The 27,568-nt window shown below is 40.2% G+C and overlaps 1 protein-coding gene across 1 annotated transcript; it reads left to right on the top strand.

The window, feature by feature from the left end:
* Positions 1-3,852: 3,852 nt before the first annotated feature.
* Positions 3,853-24,704, top strand: LOC128620778 (kinesin-like protein KIF2A). The gene is made up of 21 exons (XM_053646063.1): positions 3,853-4,204; positions 10,688-10,782; positions 11,174-11,302; positions 12,526-12,580; positions 13,204-13,308; positions 14,697-14,797; positions 15,696-15,791; positions 15,902-15,956; positions 16,086-16,248; positions 16,329-16,419; positions 16,536-16,599; positions 16,673-16,764; positions 16,912-17,054; positions 19,466-19,670; positions 19,770-19,880; positions 20,677-20,744; positions 21,925-22,038; positions 22,450-22,597; positions 22,795-22,896; positions 23,170-23,305; positions 24,588-24,704. The coding sequence occupies exons 1-21, from the start codon at positions 4,144-4,146 to the stop codon at positions 24,671-24,673; spliced, it is 2,220 nt and encodes a 739-aa protein (XP_053502038.1). The 5' UTR covers positions 3,853-4,143; the 3' UTR covers positions 24,674-24,704.
* Positions 24,705-27,568: the final 2,864 nt, after the last annotated feature.

Below are 27,568 nucleotides of genomic sequence, written 5' to 3'. Positions count from 1 at the left end.
TCCTGGAAGAGACCACGCCCATCAGGACAGAAATGCTTCATCATAGGATAAAGGTGATCAGTCAGAAGATCTTTGCAGTGACCCTTTTCTCTAAGGGGACAAGCGGAGTCAAACTGTGCCAGCAAAATGCCCTGGAATTTATCTGGTTATATTAGGTATTGGCATTTCACTTAAACGCTCAACACTCAGCTATGATATATTCAGAAGGATAGTAAGGATAGTATATAAGGATGGTATAGTTAAAAGCCCCAGATCCATCCCCCTCCTGTCTTTCAAAGAAAAATAATAATAAATCAATGTTAGGTTTTATTTTTGGCGTCTGATTATTTGCCGTTAATGAATATACTCAGTATACTCGTGGAACCAAGCACACCAGTGATGATAAGAGAATGGTATGAAGAAGTGAGGCGGGGACTGATTTCTTTCTAACCCAGACTGTAGATTCATGCAGCCTATCAGTGACAGTCATGTTAGGTGATTACACAGTGACACCAGTGACACGCCCCCTAGATTTGATTTCCCTTTAGACTGATGAAATCATGCTCCACTGACACATCAGTGATTGAGAAGGTGCATGTGACGGGTGTAATGAACAGGAAGAAGGTCAATTATTTACTCATCCTTTGTTCTCCAGATTGGCTATGGAGGAGAAAAAAGTAGATAGACTAAGCACGTATTGTTCAGTCAAAGTACAATTTACACAATACAACAGAACCATATTGTTTAGGGGTTTTGTGTGTGTGTGTGTGTGTGTGTGTGTGTGTGTTATTAAAAAAAAATATTTTTTACAGTGTTTGGTATTTTGAGGCATAATCCCAGTAGGGCATTACGGACATTTTGGAAACATTTAAAGTAATAGAAATCAAGAGTACAACTTGAAATATAATGTCTTGCTCAAGCCTAATAGTTTCATTATCGAGCTATTGATAGATATTAGATTTTAATTTAGCATTGAGACAAGATACAATCCAAACACACATCTGATCAGTGGAAGGTTAAGGGTCTATTAGTGGTTTTCTGGCAGTCTTGAGATTTAAACTCATAGGGCCGGTTTCCTGGACATGGATTACTCCTAGTCTTGAACTAAACTGCAGTGCCAATTGGGAATCAACATAGAAAGTTCTTTTTAGTCAAGGCTTAATGTGGGTCTGGGAAACCGAACCCTTAGGTTCTGATCAATACCTCAAATCCACTAACCACTGAGTCACCAGCACCTGATTATGGCATTCTAATGCTTCAAAACGGTGCCAGCCATCTGCAGTAAGAAACTGCTTTCGTAATTCAACCCAGCCTTAGCAGAGCAGCTGCATTGTAAGGTGTACACTGATGGCATAGTTTAATACTCTGCACTCGACTGCAAAGTGAAAGTTAAACCCTGCAATCCTCTAGGCCCATTAATCCTGCAGAAAGACAAGCGCTCCCTCAGTCTGTGACAGGGCAGGTAGCCGTTGCTGGGGTAACAGCTGATAAGCGAGTGATGGCAGATACCTCAGGGAGCGCACCGGGTGCTTTGAGTTGACACAGAGAAGGGCCTGCTCCATTCATCTCCACCGACGAATTGTCATTAGAAAGAGGAGTGACAGCCCTGCGCCTGGCTGGGCGCAGAGGAAGGGCGTCAGGCCTGACAGATGTTCCTTGGCAAAGAAAAAATCTGAACACGCGCAGAACGTAGAAAAGAGCCTCTGGGGTTCATTTCAAATATTATGCATTATAATGGATGAAAAGTTAAGCTATTACAGGACATGAATGGGATTTGTTTATATGGGTTGAATAGATCATAACCAAGTCACCACTTGCCATTAAGTCATTATGTAACCTCATGATGTCATTTCCATATGATAATACAAGATCCTGCCTCATTTGCACATTATTTGTGAGTGTATGAGGGTTTGTGTGTCTACCCAAAAGCTGAGCAGGTGTCTGCGTTTTTTCTTTGTTTCATTTTACCACATTCAAAAAGTTAATTTTATGTTTTTATTGTAGAGGACATTTTAAGGTACGTTAGCACATGACAAAACTGTACAACAAAGGAAAAATATGTACTAGATCTATAGGATATTTAATTAAGTCACTACACACATTAATTTAAAGTAGTTCATGCCTTCTAACCAGGTTGTTGTTTTTTTTGCTGCACTTTTGCTTACTAATGTTAGATCAATTTTTTTTTACTTTCAGACTTGTTTATGGTTACTTACTTTCAAACTCGACACCCTCGGCTCTTGTTTAATTTATAAGAGTTGTTTGAATTAGAGGTAAGAGTTTACATTAATTAAACATTCATCAGAGCTCACACCTGTCTCCTATGGCTGTTAAAACAGACCCTTCCTCACTTCCTGCATTACTGGTCCACTCCTCATAATGATTAACCTCATCCTCACTGTTATCTATAGGACTAGAGAATGCCATCTTCCTTATATACTTCATTCAGTACATAATTGGTCCAACTAAAGCCCATGTACTTTACAAAGTCCAATAAGTGAATAGGTTTTCATTAAATTCTCCCCCCCAAAAATAAAATCCAGATAAGTGGGTGTTACCATATGACAACAACTGCAGTAGAGTTAAAAATCATCAGTTAGAAAAGGAACCCAGGCAGCGTCAAGTAGCACACTAAATACAGTAAACCTTAGAAACATTAAGATCAATCAAAGCATCTGAAATGATCACTTAAACTATCACAAATACATATTTAAAGGACAGCTGAAAGCCTTCATGTCTAACTTAAAGAGGAACCAAGAACAATACAGGGTCAATAACAGTTCATTTGACTGTAACTAGTAGTTTGAAGTTTACCATTTACAGTTTTCTTTTACAAAGATAGAATGATTGTGTGCTATTATGTCTATCTATGACATTAAAGCAGTGTTAGTCTTGATACACCTACACACCAGATCTCTCTCTCTCACTCGCTCTCTCTCAATGGTCCTTTGCTGCCATCAAGTGCTTGAATGGAAAAAAAAAAACATACTGCTTTTGTCCTTCTGTCTCACACTACAATTTGAAGAAGTATTAGTAATTAATCAATCAAATATAATTTTTTTTTTGCTTCATCATTACAAGTTAAACATTAAAAGTCACAATGGAAGTGCAAATGAATCTCTGTGGCACATATTTATAAATTAGATATACATTTTATAAGGTTGCCATGACAATGATAGATAGAAAGGGTGCTTTTACACAATGTATACATTACAATATAAACAATATGTTCAGTCAGTTTTTCATCATTTTATTCTCAAAAGTCAACTCAGTCAGCTAACTCTATAGTTGTAGGGATGAATTCTGACTGCATTCATAAGTTGACTTGTTAAGGAGTTATCTGGCTAGGAAAGAAGTGATTACAGGCAGTCGGTTTTATACAGTGACATGCTACAGTCACACACTACGGACAATTTGGACAGGCCAATCAGTCTACCATGCATGTCTTTGGACTGGGGGAGGAAACTGGAGTACCCGGAGGAAACCCAAGCAGCACGGGGAGAACTCGCAAACTCTGCACACGCAGGGCTGCGGCGGGAATCGAACCCCCGACCTGGCGATGAGGCGAACTAAATAAGGTTCTAAATCTGAAACATATCTGATATCTGGTCATTAGACACACATCTAAAACAGTGTAATCCTGTTCATTCTAAAGTTACTGCCATTGTTATATGACATTAGGCCAGAATTCATCATTTGGTGATCAGGTTCAAAGGAAGTCTGTTAAGTCCAGATTAAATAAATTACCTTATCTATTTAAGAATCAAATTTGTGTCAAAATGTTTGGAATTGTGCATCAAAGTGCTCAGCAGCTCTTAGTCATGGCCAAACCTATGTGTACACCTGATGTTCACGCCCATATGTGGGTCTTAAATAAACGTATATAAACAGTTTTTATACAGTTAAGTAGTTTTCAATAATGTATTCACGACATTTGACCAAATTCAGTACGAGTCCCAGACAAAACTAAAATTATCTCTCCGTGTCGCTTTAGCTTTTGTCACTCAGCCGCGCGCGAGTCTGTGAGGAAGGAGTTGGCGGTTTGCGCATGCGCGGTCGTGCCGCTCCCTCCCGGTTTCTACTGCGCTGAACTACTTAGTCCCCCTTTTCATAAAGACACAAAAATAAGCATCCAAAACTCAACATCTCGTTGACACATGCAGCATGGCGGCTATATTTGGGAAGATCCTCATCGGCATCTACGTGGAAATCAAAAGAAGCGACGGTAAGTCACGCCCTGGTTTAGTTCTCGGGGTTGAATGAAGATGCAGTCCCCGGTAGATTAGCTCCATCATCTTTGTTGCCGAGTAACCCCCCGGCCTTTAAAGCGCACTGCCCGGGTTAGCATGCAGCAGGCTAGCGTGGTGACCAAGACCGGCTTAAAATGACAAGGGAGCTGTAATAACTACTAGCGTTATAGCATGAAGGATTTAAAAATAGCGCGTAGTCACAATGTGCAGGTCGTAATAAGCTTTTTTTTCCCCTTCTCATGCCAACCTGCATCATCTTATTCAGCGTGGTTAGCATGGTGGCTGAAAACGCCCAGGCGCGCGCGCGCACACACACACACAGACAGAGCAACAAATGGATTAATAAACAGCCTGATAAGGACAATGACATGATTGTACTGGAGAAATGAGCCAGATATCATTGTGTCTGTTTACAGAGTCCACCTTTGAATAAATGAATTAAAGCCAGGGACATCAGTTACTAACACCAGGACGCTGCTGCAGGCTTAATAAACACCACAGTAATTGGCTAGCTCGTTAGCACAAGAGTGAGAGTGTGAGACTGTCATGTCTGTTCAGCAAAACATGAATATTTGACAGGATTGGGTTTAAAACCCAGGTTAAACTTTGGTTTATTACATGATTTTGTGTGTGTGTGTGGTGTCATGTTTTTATATCTTTGTGCTGACCAAATGTCCCTCACAGTAATAGGAATATCTGACAGTTTTACCTTGTGGGGACTTTCAATGAGGAAAAGCACTTTAAAAAAACAACAACTTGTATTTTGTAAATCTAAAAGAGTTCCTAAATGTAAATAATTTAGTATTTGGTTGCTGAGGTTAAGGTTAGAGTTGGATGTAGGCATAGCAGTTATTAGCTGCATTAATAATTATGTTAGTATGTTATTGGAGGGTCCTCACAAGTAGGCTATACCTGAATGTGTGTTTTGGGGGGGGGTCTTTTCTGTGTCCCAATTCGCCTACCATCCATTCTAAATAGTTTTCAAGATTAGTATTGGCGTGTCCCAAAACGTAGTATGTTGAAACAAGTACCCCAAAGGTACCCGGATGGTCTACTGTTTCTGTAAGCGTGGGTCCGTGGATGCTTTTTCGGCCAATTTTGCCCACGATTCCTTGCATGAGGGAGGAGGAGTTTTGTGACGGTTTGCATTTTAGAGAGGTGTAAAATGAAATGTGGAAAAAATAAATCAAGGGAATGGTTAATGAAACGATATAGTAGAAGTCCTACAAGGAATAGGGAACGAAGAAAAGCTGAAATGCAACAAGAAGTTTGTTTACGGTGACGGTGTGCATAACTAGGCAACAATGTTGTCTTCTGGTACACGTGGTAGTATGTCCCAATACTTGTATACTCTTTTTCTTTTTTTTTCTGCACACTCAAAGTATGTACATTTTCTTCACAAAAAGAGTACATACTCATAGTGCATGGTATAAGTATTGTGCGAATTGGGACGCAGCGTTGGTTACATACCAAAAACAACGGACATTCCTTTTGCTGCATGTCTGGTGGAAAATACAGCTAAAAGAATCCATCATGCACTTATGACTTTTCCAGGGTTTTCTTATTTATCACACGTTTCCAGATGTTATCTGTTTGTTTCTCATCATTTAAATAAGTGTCCCTCTGAACTCTCATATTAATTGTAATGGTGTATCGAGAGCTATTTTGTTCCTTTTCTGTTTACTATTTGATATGTATTTGAATAATTTTGCATTATCCAGCTGCCAGCTCGTCACAGTGTTTGCGTTCAGTTGCACTTTTTGAGAACTCGTTTTATGACAGCAGTGTCAGGTTGAGTTTTGATTTCCAAAGAAGCACAAGAACCGCTCCTGTATGCGTCTGTTTTATACAAAGTGACCCTCCTTCAGATTTTTCTGTTTCTATTATTGTTTGAAAAGATGTAGGTTGATTTCATGTAACGTTGGTGATTAAGGTTGTAACAATACTAAAATTTCACTTTCAATACCACAATTATTAGTACAGAGCCTGAAAAAAAAAAAAATTAGTCGGACATTCATCACGCTCTTTTCGTATTTCTAAAACTTAAGCTTGTAGAGAGTTCCCTAAGAAAACTTAAAAACTGTAAGTGCTGCTAAAGGTTCTTCTACGAAGTACTGAATAAAGGATCTGAATACGTAACGATGCTAAATGGGCAATTTGGTTTTTAATTCATTTTCAAAACATTTCTAATAACGGTGGTTTAGTGGTTATCAGGTTTTTCCCTCACACCTCTGGCGCTGGGGGTTCGATTCCCGAGTCGAAAGACTTGTTGTAGGCTGATTGTCATTTCCAAATTGTCTGTAGTGTGTGTGTGATTGTGCCCTGTGATGGGTTGGCACCCCATCCAAGGTGTCCCCCGCCCCAAAATTGGGTGATTGATGCTCAATAATGAAACGCGCCACAATAAAATGTGCAAAAACTGAAGTGTCTACTTTCCGAACCCACTAAATGTACCTTACAATCGACACGTATAACTTCCTTGCACTTACGACACATGCAAGGTCAACATACCGCAAATGCTGTAAAGTAACACACTTTAGCGTATTTAATTGCTAGCCACGTTGGAGCGTTGAAAAAAATACTAAATACTATTGGTAACAAAATACAGAAGCGGGACACAAAATTTTGTTGATTTTTAATCAAATGCAAATAAATAACGAAAGCACATCTGTGAAATTACCAACATCGATTTATAGGCATAATCTTCTTGGGATGTTCTACTGCATTGCAGGTATCCGTGTGGAAAAATAACACGCATGCGTGTAATTGCTGAGTAAGTGTGTAAAGTACGGAAGCAAACGTCCTGTAAGACTGCTTTTGACTTGACTGTAAAAGACAGATGTGAACAGATGCTGTTTGTTTTAAGCCAGCGTTACACTGTATGAGTTTCAGCCTGATTTTGCTGGCGCAGGTGAAAATCACACATTGTGAAATAATTCTTTAGTCATGAGTTGAGATCGGCGGTCTCCGAGAGCAGTAAGTGTCCTGCTCACTGGTGACAGATTTAGCGCCATCGTGATTAATGACCGCCATCTCCAATGTTTGTCACTGTCAGAAGATTTTATTTAAAATGCCACTGTGCGACAGCGTTGTCTTAAAGCGACCGACAAGAGGACGGCTTAGGATGATCCAAAACTCATGGGACGGCTACAGACACGTTAGTGGTAATGGTGAAAAATTAATGAATTATGTTAATAACGTTAACAAACAAATATTATGAATACCTCAAGCTCTGATCGAAGAATGTTTTTGTTGACGCAACCATTAAGCCGAACGCAGTGATTTTCTTTAATCACACGTCTATCATCAGAGGATCTTCATCGTATAATCTGATATAGAGAACATGTTATCTCAGGGATAGGTTATGTTACAGAATTCATCCTAAATGTTCTAGGGATCATGTCATATAGTGTGACAAGTAATAATCCTAGTTCTTTGCATAAGGATATAAAATCAGCGGCATTTCCAAGTCATCGTCTGCTGAGTGGCTTCGCTCATCTGACCACACTGACTAGTCCAACTGAAAGTGAACTGGCAAAATGATTCCCAGTTATAGTAGGATGCCACTTCCCAAATCTACACAACTGACCTGAGTGACACTTTGCGATTCAAGATGTTTTACCATGCTAGTTACTTACGGTCCCATCCGCTCTGGTACTGGCTTGAGGAAAAGATCTTCCATTTTAGTGCTGTTGATCACACACTGCCCACTAACCTTTACACATTTTACAGTAAAATCAGACTTAAAATAAGTTCATTCCTGCTTATGTTGCCATTAGTAAGTCCACAGATGTTATACGCTATGTTATGCACTCGATAATGTCACAAAAAGCTTTTTCCGTTTGCTTAAAATCTAAAATTTTATATTGAAGTTGAAATTTGAAAGTTGAAATTTTATTTTTATATTTAATATTTCCAATCAGTCTGTACAGGAAGTTTTTTTGTTTGTGATTGTTGCAGCCAGAAATGCTCGATTTTGCTGCGGCTTTTTTCAAAATTTGTGATTCATCTTCTGTTTTTGGTTGATGGGGCTTTTTGTGGGGTGTTTTTTTTTTTTTTTTTGTGAAAACACTGCTTGACTTGGCGAAATTGCAACTTTCTTTCAAAGTAATGTTTGTTGGTAAATGAGATCTTTTCTCTGTACTTGGGTTCAACAAACGTGAATGGAAGAGAGATTTGGCTGAATGTGCGTGTTGTGACGATGTCACGTGACGCCTCTTCGCCCAGATCTGCGGTAAATTAGAAAGAATTGCAAGCTTGTACGAATACTGCAGAGTTTGCTTGATTTTGCGTTAATTTCTGCGATCGGGACTGTCCAGTGGTTAAATGACTATAATCCTGTCGACACGTTTATTGTACACATGCTTCACGTATTTCACAGATTTCCTTAACCCTTTCACTTCCTCTGCAGCTTTTTTGTCATTTATTGTCGTTCTTTCTGAAGCGGCACGGTTGTAAGCGGATGCTACGTAGTACGTTGTAAAGGATATTGAATAAGAGTTTGGCTTTAGATTTATATTCAGGAGTGTTTTATTTGCCCTACTGCTTATCCACCTAACACTAAGTACGCTTGTCACGATTCTGATATTTTGGCTGATGATCAATTGTTATAAATAGCGATTCACGATTTATCTGTCTTTTGACCGCATGCCCTTTTTTATAGTATACTAATAACCCAAGTGTAATTCTGCACAGATATAGCCATTAATCAGCAATGAACAGTTTGCCTGCTAGACTGTAAACAAATTGCATACAGGAAGGCAAAGCACAAATTATACAGTGTGGGAAATAAGTATTGGATGTGTCAACATGTTTTTCAGTAAATATATTTCCAATGCGGCCATTCATATGAAATTTACACCAGATATCAGTATTAACTGAAGAAATCCGCAAATATAAAGAATTCACAACATTAAAGTCCATAAATAAAGTTGTGTGTAATAAAGTGGAATGACGCAGGAAAAAAGTATTGAAGACGTTAAAAAAAGCAGTTCTCCAAGGCAAGGAACCAGCTGAAATCCATAAGTATTTAGCAAGTAATTATACCTCCTGTCTGTGCAAATTATCAGCTGGGTTTGTAAATTGATTGCCTATAAAAAGGCTTTTTGTTACCAAGGTGTCACACAAGAATCATCTCATGATGGGTAAAAGCAAAGAGCTCTCCCAAGGCCTTCACAACCTTATTGTTGTGAAACATATTGATGGAATCAGGATACAGATTACAGTACAGTATTTCAAAACTTCTGAATCCTCCAGTAAGCACCAGTGGGGTTATCCGCAAGTGGAAGCAACATCACTCCATCATCAACCGGCCATGCACAGGAGCTCCTCGCAAGATTTCTGACCAGGGAGTCAGAAGAATAGACAGAAAAGTAGCTCAAGAGCCAAGGACCACTCAGAAAGAGCTCCAGAAACACTTGGAGGCAGCAGGTGCCATCGTCACAGAGAAAACAGTAGGCAATGCTCTCCACTGCTCACGCTCACCCCGCGAGACTCCATTACTAAAGAAAAGGCATGTCGAAGCTCGTTTAAAGTTTGCTACAACTCATTTGGGCAAGCCTATGAAATACTGGGAGAGTGTAGTCTGGTCAGACGAGAGCAAAATTGGACTTTTTGTCTGTCATACTACACACCATGTTTGGAGAAGAAATGGCACAGACATCACTCTTAAAACACTATACCAGCAGTGAAGTTTGGAGGTGGAAGCATCATGGTGTGGGGCTGTTTTTCATCACATGGTATTGGCAGACTTCATATAATTGAAGGAACGATGAACGGAGACCTTTACCGGGAGATCCTTGAGAAGAATCTGCTGCCATCCACCTGGATGATGAAGATGAGATGTGGTTGGACCTTCCAGCAGGACAGCGATCCAAAACATACAGCAAAGGAAACTCTCAATTGGTTTCAGAGAAAAAAAATCAAGGCGTTAGAATGGCCCAGTCAATCACCTGACTTGAATCCAATATGTTTAGAAGAATGGGCCAAAATCTCACCTGAATACTGCGGCTGATTAATTTCTTCATACAGGAAGCGTCTTGAAGCTGTCATTACAAACAAAGGCTTCTCCACTAATTATTAAATACATTTCAGCTAAGTCTGGTGAAAATTTCACGTGAATAACCTCATTGCAAATATATTTACTGAAAAAAAAAAATGTTGACGCATTCGATACTTATTTCCCCCACTGTAAATTAATTATATAAAACCTATGACTGAAACACAGAAATAAGTTACCCAACAAAAAAAATAGAATCCGCTAAATAAAACAAATTTTAAAAACTGCAAAACTGTTTCAAATAGTTCAAGGCCTTTTAACTGAGAATATTGATTATTAAATATGGCTGTATGTAGAATTTATTGACTAATCACGATCAAGTGTGTGTATATATAAATAATCCATGCAGAATTTGGACATGCAGAATGATTAAACGATGTGATGCCTGTTCTCGTTGCAGGACGAATACACCAGGCCATGGTCACGTCGCTTAATGAAGACAATGATAGCGTCACTGTGGAATGGATTGAAAATGGCGACACAAAAGGGAAAGAGGTGCAGCCTGTGTTTTTATAAAGCGCATGATTGTTTATTGTAACACATAAAGATGTCTCCTGAAGTAAATGTCTTGGATCGTAAAAGTCACAGTTAATATTCAACATGACGATTTAAAACAGTTTTGTCTTCATCTCGTGACACGTTCTCTTCTCGCAGGTGTACAGATGTGTAGTGTTGGTCTATGGGGTTAGGTAGAGATTTATTTCAAAGCAGTTCGATGTCACTGCCTCGTCTTAAAGACAGAAGCCACATAGTCAGTGCAGATGATATAAAAATGCAGATACACTGGTATAATTTGCTGTGTGTTTTATTAGGCAGTAGCTGTAGGGCTGCAGTATAACTGTTCAGAATGTGGATGACATTTAACCCTTTTGATTTTCCTGAACAGATTGACCTGGAGAGCATTTTTGCACTAAATCCCGACCTTGCGCCCGATGAAGAGATCGCACAAAGTCCAGAGACCCCGCCTCCTCCTGTGTCAAGTTCTGTTAAAGTGAACAAGATCCCCACAAATAAGGTGTGTTCCCAGCTTGTGCTGCTTTTTAAGACGTATCCGTCAGTAAGAACAGAAATCTGAATAACATTTAGGAAAATATTGCTAGTTAGGATTCAAAACATGACAGGGTCATGCTGTTCTAGAAAAATAACCAATAGGTATGTTTCTATCAAAGTTGTGAAAATTTGAATATCCCACGAAAGGTTTTTCGAATAAAGCATCTCGCTCGCAGCCATTTTTACTTTTTGGAGCCAGTTATCCAGTCACATGATTTGTTGAGGCAAATTGAATCATATTTACCGAATAAATATATTTTTTCCGCATCTGGTGTTTCCATCCAGCATTTAAAAAAAATTTTTTTATGCGATTTCCCAAATCTTGCATAAAAACACGTGAATGGAAACATGGCTACAGATGGGGTAGTGTGATGTAGCCCAGGAGCGAAGTAGAGTTCACCCCAAAATTGAGTATTATCTTATAACAGCATGTCCTGAAGTGTCTTTTCAGGACTGAGGCGTTGGCGTTTTGTATTTTCTTGGTAACGTGACAAGCTGCATATTTAATAATCAATATTCTCAGTTGAAGGCTGTTACAAATAGTTCAAGGCCTTTAACTGAGTATTGATTATTAAACATGCAGCATGTCCCGTTACCAAGAAGATACAAAACGCTAAGGACACAGGAAAGTCTTCAGAACGGAGGAATGAACATTTTGTTGTTTCTCGGTAACATGTCAAGCTGGTGAGAGAAACAGCTGTTTAGCTGTTATAATGTAAGTGAAAACAGGAAGTGTTTCATGGACATTCCTCAACAGTTAAATGTAACTACATATGGATAAACGGACTGGGGACTCCTTCGAAATTTGAATTCCAAAAATGCTAAATAAACGTCTCCATAGCAATAATGATATTGATATATGTGGTGGTGTTTTTTTTTTTATCAGTTTATGCGGCACTCCAACCTGTATACCCCTGAAGTCCCTGTAAATGAGCTGTTACTATAGAAACTAAAACATTTTAGAATGAGAGCGTTGATTGAAACCTGTGATTTGCCTAATGTCCGAGCCATGCTATTATAGAAACTTTATTTTCTAACTGATCGGGATTGCAGTGCTGTTTTGTACAATTTGCTTAATGCATGGAAAGAGATTTTTGACTGTTTTTCCCTGCTTTCACACGTACTGTACTGGAGCATGAGCGATGATTCTGAATTAGCTTAGCGTAACCCTTTTGCCTTGCTCTGTAGAATCGCCGCACGGTAGCACCACCTAAGAATGAAGCACCTGCGAGGGATAACCGAGGTAAGCCGCTCTAGGACAGAGAATCAAAGCAGCCACGGTAAGTTTTATTAATGACGAGAAAAATTAAGGTCACATTTTAAGACCCAGAATGTAAACTCTACCTTGGCTATAAAGTGTGAACATGTTGGATGTGCTTGGCATTATCTTTTATAAAAGAAATATTGTGCTGCAATGGTTTTGCTACATTGTCTCTGAAGGCCAGCAGATGGTCTTTCATGAATAGCAGTGATCATTAGTTTAGACACCCATTCATTAACATGGATCAGAAGACCCCGCCCCCCCAAAAAAAATACATTGTGCAAGGCATTCCAGTTATTCCATATAAGCTAGAAAAGACCCAGATTCAGTACAGTTAAGCCTTGTGAATAAACTCCAACGGTGTACAGTATCAGCCAAAAAAAACATCTTTTTAATGCATATACATTAGAACAGGATTTGAAAGAGGAGGATAGACCTTGGATTAAGAGTAAACACATCATTGTATTTATTTATTAGCTTACCTCTAGCAGTCAGGAGAAACAGAAAGGATTATTGTAATAATTCTTGGTGTAAATGAGTACGTGGGCTCCTGTGTTGCTCCCCGTGCTGAAGTCTATTGCACTCGCTTGTGCTTATTTTGCTAGTCATAGGTACGACGAGAGCGCGGCCCAGCCAGCAGATGGAACAAGCTCCTAGTGCTCCAGCTCCTCCTCCCATCCAGCACCAGACACTGCAGCAGCAGCAGAATGGTACAGAAACACAGCACAGCAGCACCGTGTTGAGTAGAACAGCTGCGTGATCAGAGTAAAGCAGTCTGCCTGAGATAAGGTCGCTGAATTGAACAGCTTGATGGTGTTTCTGAAAAAGGCATCCACATGACCTTTGCGCAACACATGATGCTGCGATAATCTACGATGTTGGCTCCTTTCCCTTTTTTCACACAAGTGCATATTCAATAACATAAAATTTTAGCCTGTTAAAACATCTAGGCTGATATTTTAGAAATAATAATCAGACTCCGCTCAGCTGAGGCAGGCCCTAATCCTGAGGATCACTTGCGTATCAGTTGGTTGAATAGAGGTTTTTCTTTTTTCTTTTCTTGTATCCCATAAATTAAAAATAATAATAAATAATGAAATGTAAGCATGTACTGGAGGAGGTGCAGGCTCTTCACATTCAGCTCGTTGAGAAGGCATCAGTCCATGTCCTTCCCAGGAAAAGAAAGTCAAAGCATATTGCACCAGCAATTACATTCCTTATTGACTGCAAAGAGCTTGCAAGTGGTGATTATTTTTTCTTACATCACCCTTGAACTTTGAAAGAATATAATGCAATGAAATAGAATACATTTAATTTGGCTTTAGAGCAAATCTGATAATCAAGATGGATTATAAAATGCGCCAAAAAAAAATATCTCAAGGAAAAAAATTCTTGTTAACCCTGGTTAATTTAATAATAGTTTATTTTATGCTTTGTGGTGATTTTTATAGATTTGTATTTAATTCATTAATGATTAGACTTTCGGTATTTCAGAATGAAACAGGATTTTATTAACCGTTTTATTGCCCAAGGTTCTAAGTGCATCCTAACTGATTATGGAAACACCGGGCTCTACATCAGTGCTAAGTCTAATGTCAAATACGCACACGCAAGCACAGAGTGCACAAAGTAATAAAGTACTGTCTACTGTATGAAACAAGGCAACAACCCCCCCGTTTTGATTCTAAAATATCGAAGCCAAAATGCACAGTACAGGTACAGTAGTTCTCAGTTATAATGGAGTTTGTGATCTCTCAAATGATAGAGTGCATCATCTCCACAAAACACTTAACGCAGTGGAATGAAGAGCTTCCCAAAGCTTGAACAGAGCTACTGTTTAGCTGTAAAACAAACACAGCATTTAGAGTTGGTTTCCAGTCGCCGCTTAGATGTTACGCCTTGTCACCATTGTTCACGGGCAGCCAGTCGGCTCAGGCTAACGTAATTACTTCGTCTCGCTGCAGCATGTCACACGCGCAGCTTCGTTAATTAACATTTAACAAAGGGAGGATGTTTAGGACGCAGCGTTAAAATGACAACTGTTTGGGTTTTGTTCTTTGTTGAAAGTATATTTAGTGTGTGTGTTGTACGTGTTCAGCTCGCAGGAAGTCAAACTGTGTGAAGGAGGTGGAGAAACTGCAGGAGAAGAGGGAGAGGAGGCGCCTGCAGCAGCAGGAGCTCAGGGAGAAGAGAGCACAGGTACAGGGTTACAGCTCACCAGAGACGAGGTTAATAATCCCGAACACGGTTCTGGACTGATGAAACATCTTGTACGAGTGGTGAAATATCAAGTCTAGACTTACCACAAAGTCCTCCGAAGACTATGTGACTTTGCTACCAATTGTTCTATACTGTCACCATATGAAAGATGTTCTCAGGTAGAGGTTTAACAGGCATTTTCACTTAAGCTTCGTGCCATAAATAATCATTTTATGTATTTTAAAAGAACGGACATTTCCGCTGCTGAGCTAATGATTTGTGCTAAAAGAATAAGCGTTTCTTGGCTTTCTTTGGCTATGTTTATCTGCAGTTTTCACATCATAACTTGTTTTCAAACCTTTTTGACTTTAAATCACACATTCACCTAATTAACACTGTTAATTAAAGTTTGCCCATTGATGTGTCACAATAAGACTAAAAATAATTCTGACTGTTATAATTGTGGGAAAATTTTTTTTTCTTTTGCAAAACGTAGATTAGCACATATTTAATAATGAATAATAAGTCTTTATTGGTCACATATACATTACAGCACATACCCCAGCATGTTAGGAGGTTGGGGTCAGAGCGCAGGGTCAGTCATGATACAGCGCCCCTGGAGCAGAGAGGAATAAGGGCCTTGCTCAAGGGCCCAACAGGGGCAGCTTGGCTGTGCTGGGGCTTGAACCCCCGACTTTCCGATCAGTAACCCAGAGCCTTAACCGTCAAGCCACCACTGCGCCCCGATAATGATCAATTGATTGTTTAAAAAAAGAAAATATAATACAAAAATTGAATTCGGTGTACTGAATTCCTATAATCCGTTTCATTTCAGAAAAGTGTAAAGGTGGTATTAAAGTCCTTTTTAAGAAAATAATTTGTTTTATCTTCCACACAGGAAATAGATACAACAACACCTAATTATGAAATTATGTGCATGATCCGGGACTTCAGAGCCAGTCTGGACTACAGGCCACTGACTACTGCTGATCTGGTAATAATGTCAGGCTTTCACCGTTTTATTTAGTTAGAGTTCAATAAAAGTAAAATATCCATTTTATACCGTGTAATAGTACACTGTGTTTGAAATGATCATTTTTCCAGATTGAGGAGCACAGGATATGTGTGTGTGTCAGAGCACGGCCACTGAACAAAAAAGGTAAAAAGAGAATATTTGAATTCTTGTAAACTCACGGATTAATGGAGTGTTAAGTGTGTAAATGATGTGCTGACTATTTTTTAATGAGGTCCAGTTGTATTCACTGGTACGTTTGTAAATCTTTCATAGAGATGAGCTTGAAGGACTTGGACGTCATCACCATCCCCAGTAAGGACGTGGTCATGGTCCACGAACCCAAACAGAAAGTGGACTTAACGAGATACCTGGAGAACCAGACCTTTCGCTTTGATTATGCCTTCGATGATACTGCCACGAACGAAATGGTTTACAGGTATAGACACTAAAAGTGTTGTGTGGAGGACAGGTGAAAACTCTGGAAAAGTGTAGTAATTGCAAGAGCTTTGCTTTCAGGTTTACCGCCCGGCCGCTTGTGGAGACCATATTTGAGAGGGGGATGGCTACGTGCTTTGCATACGGACAAACGGGAAGCGGTAAAACTCATGTAGGTGTTACTGTAAATAACCTCACGCCAGAGGAGCTAGTCTTACTGGAACAGATTTGCTTCAAAGCCCATTAACCCAATCTCAACATCCTAATCTATTTCTCTCTCTGTTCCAGACCATGGGTGGGGATTTTTCTGGGAAAAATCAGGATTGCTCTAAAGGGATCTACGCACTGGCAGGTAAATATTAGACCTTCGGGTTAGAGTAGTAACTCAAAGTTTGAAAAAATAAACAAACTTATTTTCTTTGCAGCACGGGACGTTTTTCTAATGCTAAAGAAGCCAAACTACAAGAAGTTAGATCTCCAAATTTACTCCACCTTCTTTGAAATTTACAGTGGAAAGGCAAGTAGCACCTTCATACTTAATTCATCTCAAACCATTTTTAGGTACATGACCTAAACCTGACCTGACCTTGAAGGAGTTTTAAACATGATTCTGTGTGTGTGTGTGTGTGTGTGTGTGTGTGTGTGTGTGTGTGTGTGTGTGCAGGTGTTTGACCTGCTGAACAGGAAGGCGAAGCTGCGAGTTCTGGAGGACGGCAAGCAGCAGGTGCAGGTTGTAGGACTGCAGGAACGAGAGGTTCATTGCACTGAGGACGTCCTGAAACTCATAGAAATGGGCAACAGCTGCAGGTGAGAACTTTCCCAACTCAAAATGGCAGATCAACTTTAGACAGATGAGAACGGTGGAAATCATTTGCCTCTTCTTGATTCAGGGTGAAGATGGTATGAGCATCTCGATTTGCATTTTACATTATCCTTTTCCTCAGCTTAAGAATTTATGATGAATGAAAAACACTGGGACTGATGTAGAGTACTGGGCAAAAGGCTTGCAAAGAAATGTTGTACAGCAAAGACGTCTTCAAAAATAAAGAAATTAAATCTTTCTACATTAAACAAATACAAAAAAGTGCAGAAATAAACCATAATAAATGAAACAAAGTCACTAGTTAGATTGATGACCCTTTGCTTTAAAAAAGAAAAACCTTAGTAGTCTCAGGTACAATGTGTGCAGTTTTATAAGGAAATGAGCTGTAAGTTTTATTTATCTTGCAGATCCAGTCACGGTTCTTCTGGAGACTTTGATTGTTGCACTTGTTTCTTATTTTGCAGCAAAACCCAGCAGCCTTCATTGTGTATTTTTGTCTGAAAAGTGTCTCTTACGTAATATACTGCTTTCTTTACCGACATACAAACATTTTTCTGTAACATTTCATTTTGTGCTAGAAAACTAATGTTTGGAAATTTAAAATGTTTTTTTTGTACTGACTCGATAATGTAGAAGTCATCAAATAGACCTCTATAATACAGTCAGGGTGCCTAATACTTTTGCACAGAAATGTTTGGAAGTGTTGACAGTTAAATTATGAATCATGATGTATTCAAGAATGGATTATTGTTCCCGTTCATAGACATGACACATTATACAGTGCTGTGATAAAGTATTTGCCCCATCCTGATTTCTTTTGGCAACTAACCATGCAGTTTATTTTTGTATTTTTTTATTTTTTATTGAAGCAAAAAAAAAAAAAAGTGATCCAACACCCATGTGAAAAACTAATTGCCCCTTAAACTTAAAATCTGGTTGCCACCTTTAGCAGCAATGACTGCAACTAAACGCTTCTGATAACTGGAGTTCAGTCTTTCACTTACTTCTAGGACTAGGACTTACTCCTGTGTTTTGGATCACTGTCTTGCTGCATAATCCAGTTGTGCTTAAGTTTCAGTTTACGGACAGAAGACCGGACATTCTCCTTTAGGATTTTCTGGTAGAGACCAGAGTTCATGTTTCCCTCAATTATTGCAGTTGAATTGAATTCAAAACACAGAATTCAGTGTTTGATTTACTCCCGATGTAATGGGACTCCTGTCTTCCAAACAGTTCCACTTTCGACTCATCAGTCCACAGAACATTCTCCCAAAAGGTTTGAGGATCATCAAGGTGTGTTTTGGCAAAAGACGAGCCTTAATGTTCTTCTGGGTTAGCAATAGTTTTCACCTCACCACTCTTCCATGGAGGCCATTTTTGCCCAGTGTCTTTCTGATAGTGGAGTCACGAACAGTGACCTTTATTGATGCAAGAGAGGCCTGTAGGTCCTTTGATGTTGTCCTTGGCTCTTTTGTGACTTCCTGGATGAGTACTCGCTGTGCTCTTGGAGGAATTTTGGAAGGTCGGCTACTTCTGGGAAGGATCACTACTGTGACGAGTTTTTCCATTTGGAGATAACGGTGGTTCTCACTGTGGTTCCAGAGTTTTTGAAATAGCTTTGTAACCCTTCCCACATTGATGTATTTCAATCACCTTCCAACTTTGTCACAGTGTGTTACTGGGTAAGACCGTTTAACCAACTTCATGCTGTTGAAAAAGTTGTATGTAAGTGTTGATGTGATTGAACAGGGTTTGCAGTAATCAGGCCTGGTTGTGTCTAGTCCAGCTGAACCCTGTTATGAATGTAGTTTCATAGATTTGTGGAATTAGTAACTATGGGGGCAAATACATTTTCACACAGGCCCAGTTGGTATTCGATAAATAACATTTTGTGTTTACTCAGGTCGCTTTTGTTTTATCTCAGATTTTGTTTTAATTTCTGAAACAATTTAGTATTCACAAAAACAGAAGAAATCAGGATGGGGCATATACTTTTTCACCATTTACAGTTACATTTAATGTTGTGGAACAGTCTCTCTCTCGCACTCTCTCTCTCTCTCTCTCTCTCTCTCTCTCTCTCTCTCTCTCTCTCTCAATAAGACAAAAAAATGCAGCTTGTCATGTTACAGAGAAACTGCAAAGACAAAGATCTCTGTCCTGCCCTACTCATCTGTTTATGTTTATTATTAAGTTTAAATGTTACTATAGAAACGTTAATGTTTTTGCGCGAGCTTATTAATATAATGACTTGAATTACAGCTAAACTACTGTCAGAGCTGCTCTTATAGAAAATGAATCATATTCTGACCAATCAGATTAGAGAATGCAACATTTCTGTGCTGAAAGCTAAAATATTTTGGTCTTCATTTAGTCTGTTCTGTGCTTCTTACTGCAGGACGTCCGGACAGACCTCAGCCAACGCACACTCCTCTCGCAGCCATGCCGTTTTCCAGATCATTCTGCGGAGGAGAGGCAAAATGCACGGCAAATTCTCCCTCATAGACTTGGCGGGCAACGAGCGAGGGGCGGACACGTCCAGCGCCGACCGCCAGACTCGCCTCGAAGGGGCCGAGATCAATAAAAGTTTACTGGCTCTAAAGGTTTGCCTTCTCTCTCGCTCTCTCTCTCTCACGCTCTTTTCTAGAAGTTACCTCAGTCTTTTATTTGTGTGCTAATAAAGTGAACTTTGTGCTTGGTAGGAGTGCATCAGAGCCTTGGGTCGCAACAAGCCTCACACTCCGTTCCGAGCCAGTAAGCTCACGCAGGTTCTGCGAGACTCCTTTATTGGCGAGAACTCCCGAACGTGCATGGTGAGATGGTCAGCACCTCTAATCGCGTGTCCCTGTAGTTTAACCAGCGTGCATTCTAACCACCAAAGTGGATTTATTTCTACGTATAACACAGATGTTCAGCTCTAGCCATAAAGAAGACCCTGTTGTCCAGTTTACCAAAATATTAACCTGCAGTATTCTTACACACATAATGAATGTATTAGGACAGGAGTCTCTGCAAGTTTGTGAATTGCTACATTTGATATTCAAGTAATTCATTTTTACCAAATGGCAGCCATTCTTTTATAATAATGTGTGTGGTTGTACTATTGAAACTATCACAGTGCCAGACCCAAAACACTTACCTCCATCTCTGAATTGGCTACATCACTCTCTCTTCTCCACTAGTAGCTGGTGTGTGGTGGGTTTTCTGGTGCACTACGGCTGCCGTCGCATCGTCCATGTGGATGCTACACACTAGTGGTGGTTGAGAAGAGTTTCCCCCCATACTCTGTAAAGTGCTTTGAGTGTCTAGAAAAGCTCTATATCAACGTAAGGAATTATTATTACTTGCACGAGTAATGTGTGAGCTTGGATCTTAACTTAATTAAGACACAGAGCTTAATTATAGCACAGTGGCATCTGGAGGAGAGAAAAAAAAAGCGTTCTCATATATATGGAGCTCCTATTTAATCAGCTTCTCATTCTTCAGGAATAAAGTGTACAACACTGTCGTAATCCACTTCCCAATAGGAAAGCACTGGTGTAAGTTAGTGCAGTGACTAAAGGATTGTTAGATAGTGATGATGCTAATGTAAATCTGTGCCGTCTGCAGATTGCCACCATCTCTCCTGGCATGGCTTCTTGTGAAAACACCTTAAATACGCTGAGATACGCCAACAGGTTTGTACAAAGCCTATTTGTTTGTAGCATTACTGCTTTAGAGGTGTACATGCTTATCTCTTTGTGTGTACGGACAATTGTCTAAGCCACAATTGTTTTAAAATGGGCTTCGGTTCAAGGTGCATTAGTCAAGATTAAGTGTCTAGCTGCCAAGGCGAACCCACCTCCCGTTCCCACCCATGTACACAAAGCAACACCCCTGGGATCCGTGGTGTTAGAGTTAGTATTACCAGGGATCGTCATGATATCACAATAAAGAAATGAGGTTTCTCCATCTTGAAGTAATGCTGCCAGTGTTTATTCTAGTTTCACTTTATTTCTTCATTATTTTTTTTTCAGTCCAGTGTGGTTTTTTTGTTTGTTTGTTTTCTGTATCTGGCTGTGCTGAGTGCTCACTGGATTCCGAACAGACTGAGATGATTGGTGTAGGGGTGTCTATAAAAAGACTGACTGGAGGCCCATGTAAACAGAGACAGGCATTCTGGCCCTGGGCGCAGTTCTCCAAATGTAGTTCCTCAATAATTTAATACACTTGTGCTGATGCCATGGCTTAAACCAGCAGTCCTTAATCTTTTTGCAAGTGCTACCCACTTTTAAGAATGACATTGTCATGCCCCCCCCCCTTCCGCAATGTTTCGGACTCTGGCTCTACGCTTGTTTTTTTAATTTTGGGTACACCAGTGCTGGGAAAACCGCCTCACAGAGATCGGTCGATGTGAATGGGAGTTCTCTATATTCTGCGTGCACGGATATCCAAAAATCCGCCAGTGGCTTCTCCTCTGCATACAGTCGTTTAAAATAAGTTTCCCCGCGAACAAATATGTTCTGTGTACTGCATCGAGTGATCCAGATCCAGATTCCTCCCGCCCCTAATTCTACAATATTTAACTTGAACCCTTGATGTTTAACCAAAAACATTAATACAGGGTGTTTTTGACTGACTGTGTGCGTCATCAAATTTAATTAAGATACCGTTCCTATGACGCTTGTAGTCACTCGTTAGCTAGCTAAAAAATACAGTTTGGTAATCTACAGATCCAAATCAAACCACTGATACAGTGAAGACATGGTGAAGTGTCTACAGTAATAATAATCTTGTGCATGTTGAATAACCAGTTATCAGCGCATGTGTACAGTGTCAAGTCTCACACTGTCGTCTCTCTGTCTGTCCCTCTGTCAGAGTGAAGGAGTTTGGGATAAGCCCCTCAGACATCCCCTTCTCTCAGGGGGGAAGCGGCCGCTCCGAACTCTCTCCTACCTACGAGTACGATGACTTTGCTCCCTCACCCAGCAGGTCTTCTTCTTTTCCCAACGTCACGCTTCTTTAAACGCTCCTCTGCTAATTCGTTTTCTGTTCACACATCGACTATATTTGCTTTATGAGTTGCTTTCATTTCAGTGTGGAGGTGCCATGTGTGCTTTATTTTTGTGTTCTTGTTGATTTCATGTCATTAACCCCATTCTCTCTCAGTTGTAGTCCTGCATCTGGGCATGTTTGAACCATTTCCATTCAAATCCTGGTGTTGTTTCTCACGTTCGAGCTAATACAAACATCATCTCCTTTTTTGTACTGTGTGAATGACCGAGGGTTAGAGTTCATGACGGTCCTCTTCATATGGTTTGCTTCATTACCTGGCCGTGAGAAACGTTATGAACATGTTGGTCGTTTAAATATGTGTAATTGTGTGTGTGTGTGTGTGTGTAGAGTAAAGGAGCTGACTGTCGACCCGGGTGCAGTGATGGAAAGCAGAACAGGAGGCCATCCGATCAGCCAGCTGGACGTGTTGGAGCCGCAGTGGGGAGTGGGCAGCTCTCCTCAGAGAGACGATCTTAAACTGCTATGTGAACAGAATGTAAGGGGAAAAAAAAACTATGGCCAGGGCATTGATAAACACCTACCATCTACTGTAGTGTTCAGGATACACCATGACCCTGACCAGGATAAAGCACTTATATACACAGTAGTGGTGGACCAATACGTAAAAATACACAGCATAATAACCAGGCAAATCAATAACACTGTGTGTGTGTGTGTGTGTGTTGTGTGTAGGAGGAGGAGGTCTCTCCTCAGCTTTTCACCTTCCATGAGGCCGTGTCTCAGCTGGTGGAGATGGAGGAGCAGGTTCTGGAGGACCACAGAGCTGTGTTTCAGGTACAGCGTTAGTGTTGCCGGTTTTCCCATCATCCCCTGCATGGTTTCATCAGCTCAGAAACATGAGCGGATAGAAGAAATCCTCCTCTTGGAGCAGATCAGTATCAGTTGTTGCATATGGAGGTTGCATTGTCTACACCGTAAACTGGAGTGGAAATTCTAGTAATGGCTGCATTTAAAAAATATAAAAAAATAATAAAAAAATTCCACCGTGCGTGTGTACAGTGTGCGACTCCATTCGAAATGCCTCGCATGCTTTGTGTTCCACTGCAGGAGTCTATACGCTGGCTGGAAGATGAGAAGGTCCTTATAGAGATGACTGAGGAAGTGGATTATGACGTGGACTCGTACGCAACACAGCTGGAGCAAATTTTGGATCAAAAGATTGAAATCTTAACAGAGCTCAGAGGTAAATAAATACTGGATCGTCCATGATGACTTGGTCCTGAGCTTTCAGCTTGTTGCTATTTGAGTTTATTTATTTATTTATTTATTTATTTATTTTTGGATGCACATTGAGCTGACGAAAAGGTCTTTGTCTTCTTAGCAGCTTAACTGTGTAAATGAAGGAGGATTGAGTTTTACGATGAAGATTTAACCTAAATCGAGCCTCATACATCTGTCTTGACGCATTGTGAAAAGCGGCCCTGTTACACGTATGAACATGTCAATGTGTATAAATGCCTAAGGGGCCAGTCTAAATCAGCCTGGAAAACATCTGCACCAAAATGCAAACTTCAGAGCAGATGTTCTTTGGTACTGAGGCAAACTCATAGTTCTAATTGTTTCTTCAACACTGTACGCTGGGGTTTCTGTTTCTCGATTCTGATTGGTCAGAAGGAGTCATTGATTAATCTTCTGCAATGTTCGTTCTAATACATTGTTTCTATAGTAACAAGTCATTCACAGGGACTTTATGGCAGACGCTCAACATAAATTGATTGTTAAAAACGTGAGCGTTTCTTGAGTGTTCGAGGAAGGAGTCTGCAGTGTCAGGGCTTTGTAACAGTCAGAGATATAGCCAGTCCCTCCAGGATTTTGCTGTCGCAGAAATTAATCCAAACTCCACAGATTTGGGCCAAGATGCGTAGTGTGATGTCATCACAGCGTGCATTCAGCCAAAGCCCTCTTCGATTCACGTGTGTTGAACATGAGTACAGCTAAAAGGTCTCATTTACCAACAAACATCGCTGTGAAAGCCTGCAAAACTATTTCGTGCAACTGCAATTTCACCAATCCTAGTAGTTTTCTGCATAAAAAAAAAGCACAAAAACTCGCAAATTTAGAAAAAAGTCGCAGCAAAATCAAGAATTTTTGGCCACAACAGTCACCAAAAAACTGCGATATCCTGTATAGCTGTAACTTTAGGTTTTCCTTAAGTTTGAGGACTGTGCACACCCTGTTGTGTTTTATTCCGTGCTTACTTCATTGTCTGTACTACATCCACGTTGGTCACTTCATAGCTGTGATTGGACTCTTAGTTCTCCAAAAGACCAGAAATCACCTGTTAAAACTGGATCATTATTATTATTATTATTATTATTTTGCCCAACACTGAACTACAAACCTGATTTCACTTCTCGTCAACTTGTAGATTTGTTCAGATTGTTCACAAACATGCTTATGTAAAGTCCAAATCTTCATGGTTAATTTGATCTCTGTAAATTGTCCTTTTTTCCCCTCTGAAACAGATAAAGTGAAGGCGTTCAGGTCTGCTCTTCAGGAGGAGGAGCAAGCCAGTAAGCAAATCAACCCCAAACGGCCACGAGCCCTCTAACCCTCGGAGCTCACTGCTTACACATCCGGCAGCTGAAAGAGGAAAACTGCAGCTCTCCAGGTTTTCAGCCTTTCACCCTCATCTCTGTGTACATGAGTAACTTTTTTCACTTCTTGTACCAATTCCTTTCATTTCAAACAGAGTTAAGAAGCACACGTTTAAGTCTAATTGTAAAGTATTCAAATGAATTCCAGTTCTAACTCAAATGACTTTTATAAAACCGTACAATATAAAGGCCACAACGTGACGTAAGAGATTTTGAATAATTGCATGCACACAGTGGCTCTGGTTCTTACTTGTGCGTTCCCTTACACCTGCACTCATGTGTGTATAAACTACATTTTCACTCGATGTGGCTGCTTTTAAAACGTGTCCTAACTCCTCGATTTATATAACAGTGGCCCTAGATGTGAAGACCTTCACAGATATATACACAGTGAAAAAGAGAGCAAACTGCAGAATATTCAACTTCACATACTTTCCATAAAGTCAGTAAGCACTGGTCTAGACTTGGCCAGTCAGGCGTGTGCGGACGAGTGAACCGTCACTGAACAACAGACGATGCAAATGGAAATCTCAGCTGTGTTCCAGTATTGGGTTTAAAACACTGCCTTGCCATATTAAGAGCTAGCTCAGTACCTTAATAGCTTGTGAGGGCTGAGTGATCGCCAACATATAACTTAATATGAATAAACTATTCAGATAGTGTTTCTAAATGAATACAGATACGAATAGGAGGTGCACTTTTTTTTTTTAGGTTTACATGGCATGTGGTTGAGACCAGAGCTGTGCATCAACACTGTGGTGCACAACAAAAAAGTCACTTACATGCAGGCGTGACTGAGCAAAGAAAGACCAGAGCTGTGCATCAACACTGTGGTGCACAACAAAAAAGTCACTTGCATGCAGGCGTGACTGAGCAAAGAAAGACCAGTGCTGTACCTCCAGCGTTCTTTCCTTCATCTTTAATAACAGCCTGGTCACGATCGCAGTGGTTTAGATTTTGAAAACTAAAGCCAACTGAACTGGTTGGAAAACCCTGCAGCCATGCACCCGCGTGATGCAGCAGAGGTTGAGGAACTGTAAGAGTCAGAATTCCTCCACCACACTGCTATTTCTACAGCTGGGGCTTTTTTTCAGTATTTTCAGAGGCATATTAATACAGGGTTCATATTTAATAACTATAACAAAAACCCAACCCTTCCAGTTTAGGACACACCCACTTCAGCTGGAAATCCGAGTTTCCTTTTCCACACGGTGAAAAATTTTAAATAGTATTTTAAAAAGATATGCAGGTTCTATGCAGCCAGCTATCCATGACATGCTCTTATTAGTAAGCGCTATTTTATCACTTTATTTTCAGCTGGTCATCACACTGATCTGAGATTAGGCCAGCGTGACTGTGTATAGCTTAGAACAAATCATTGTTGTTTTTTTTTCTTTTTCTTCCTGTACTCTCTGACTCTTTTCTTCTGAGTGCACATCGATGAAAAAGTATTGGAATGAAGAGATTATAGACATGGCCTACTCACCACAGTCATGTTCACCCTGCTGTAACACACCTGTGACTAAATACCTTCATGACATCATCACATTGTCGCTGAGGCAATACAGAGGATTAGGGAAGCGTTTAGTCTTGGTGGTTGACACGTGAAGAGAGGGAAAGGGAGTAAAGCATTCTTAAATGTGTAAATGGAGGAGTGTGACGTGGGCATTTCGATTGCAGCTGTTACTGTACTTGCAGTGTAATGCTTTTTTTGTTGTTGTTTTTTTTTGTTGCCATTAAATTTATACGCACTGAGTCTGTGTGTTTGCTGCCGTCCTTTACAGTCAGTACCGTCCTGCTGACTTCAGCTTGTTTCACTCACACACACTACCTCTGCGTGGCGTGACGCTGCACTCAAGCAGCGCTGCATCTAGAGAATAGTTGAACACAATGGAGTGAAAAACTAGACAACCATTGAAAAGGAGGGAGAAAATCCCTGAATGAAATCAAGAAAAACTATTATTTGAAATCTCCGCCTTACTTTGGTCATGGCCAATTCGCATCCACCACTCAGCTCTCCCCTGTAACATTTAGAAGAAATCGAAGCTTAACAAGCACTACTTAGGCTGATACGGCTACATGTTCCCAAGCCAGAGTCCCTGTAAGAGTCCCTATACTGCACTATAAATACACTTACATCATGCTTCTATCTGTACATCCAGGATTTCACAAATTTTGATTTTGAATGCAAAATCAAGCAAACTCCGCAATATTCGGAGGCGCTTGCGATTTTTCAAAATGAGATTTTCCACAGATTTGGGCCAAGGCACGTCATGTGACCTCGCCACAACACGCATTCAGCCAAAGCCCTCTTCGATTTACATGCGTCGAAAATGAGTACAGCTAAAAAGGTCTCATTTACCAACAAACATCACTGTGAAAGACGCTGCACAACAATTTCGCCAATTTAAGTAGCTTTCTGCCCCCCCCCCCCCAAAAAAAACTCAGCATTTCTGGGCACAACAATCACAGAAGAAACTCTGCACGAAATCCTGTACGGACCGTTTATACGTTCAGTTAGCGGTAATCAGATGTAACGATTGTCCAGTAACACGTCCAAAAACGTGACTACTCGCTGATTTGGAAACAGGGTGTCCACACGTGCAAGCTGCATCATGTCACGCCACACAGAGAGGTCTTTATTATTCTCTTCCGTTAATCATCAAAATATGTATTCCATGTGAAAGCTGTTTTTTTTTTAAAAGAATAATGAGAAACTCTTGATCCTGAGACTAGCTGATGCAGTTTCAACTTTGTGTGAGCGTGTGTATGAATGTGCACATCTGATGTATTGCTGGCATAAAGAATAAAGAACCCCATAAGGACTGGATCTGCTGCTGTATGATTTC

The sequence above is a fragment of the Ictalurus furcatus genome, chromosome 16 (assembly GCF_023375685.1).
Source record: "Ictalurus furcatus strain D&B chromosome 16, Billie_1.0, whole genome shotgun sequence".
NCBI lineage: Eukaryota > Metazoa > Chordata > Actinopteri > Siluriformes > Ictaluridae > Ictalurus > Ictalurus furcatus.
The sequence above is the reverse complement of the archived record's forward strand: the minus strand, read 5'-3'. Positions and strand labels throughout refer to the sequence as shown.

Bases quoted from the DNA above. Each gene is read 5' to 3' on its own strand.
- LOC128620778 (XM_053646063.1), top strand. From the start codon at position 4,144: ATGGCGGCTATATTTGGGAAGATCCTCATCGGCATCTACGTGGAAATC. The intron at 16,420-16,535 runs GTAGGTGTTACT...TCTCTGTTCCAG, and splicing joins CGGGAAGCGGTAAAACTCAT to ACCATGGGTGGGGATTTTTC. The intron at 16,765-16,911 runs GCAAGTAGCACC...GTGTGTGTGCAG, and splicing joins TTGAAATTTACAGTGGAAAG to GTGTTTGACCTGCTGAACAG.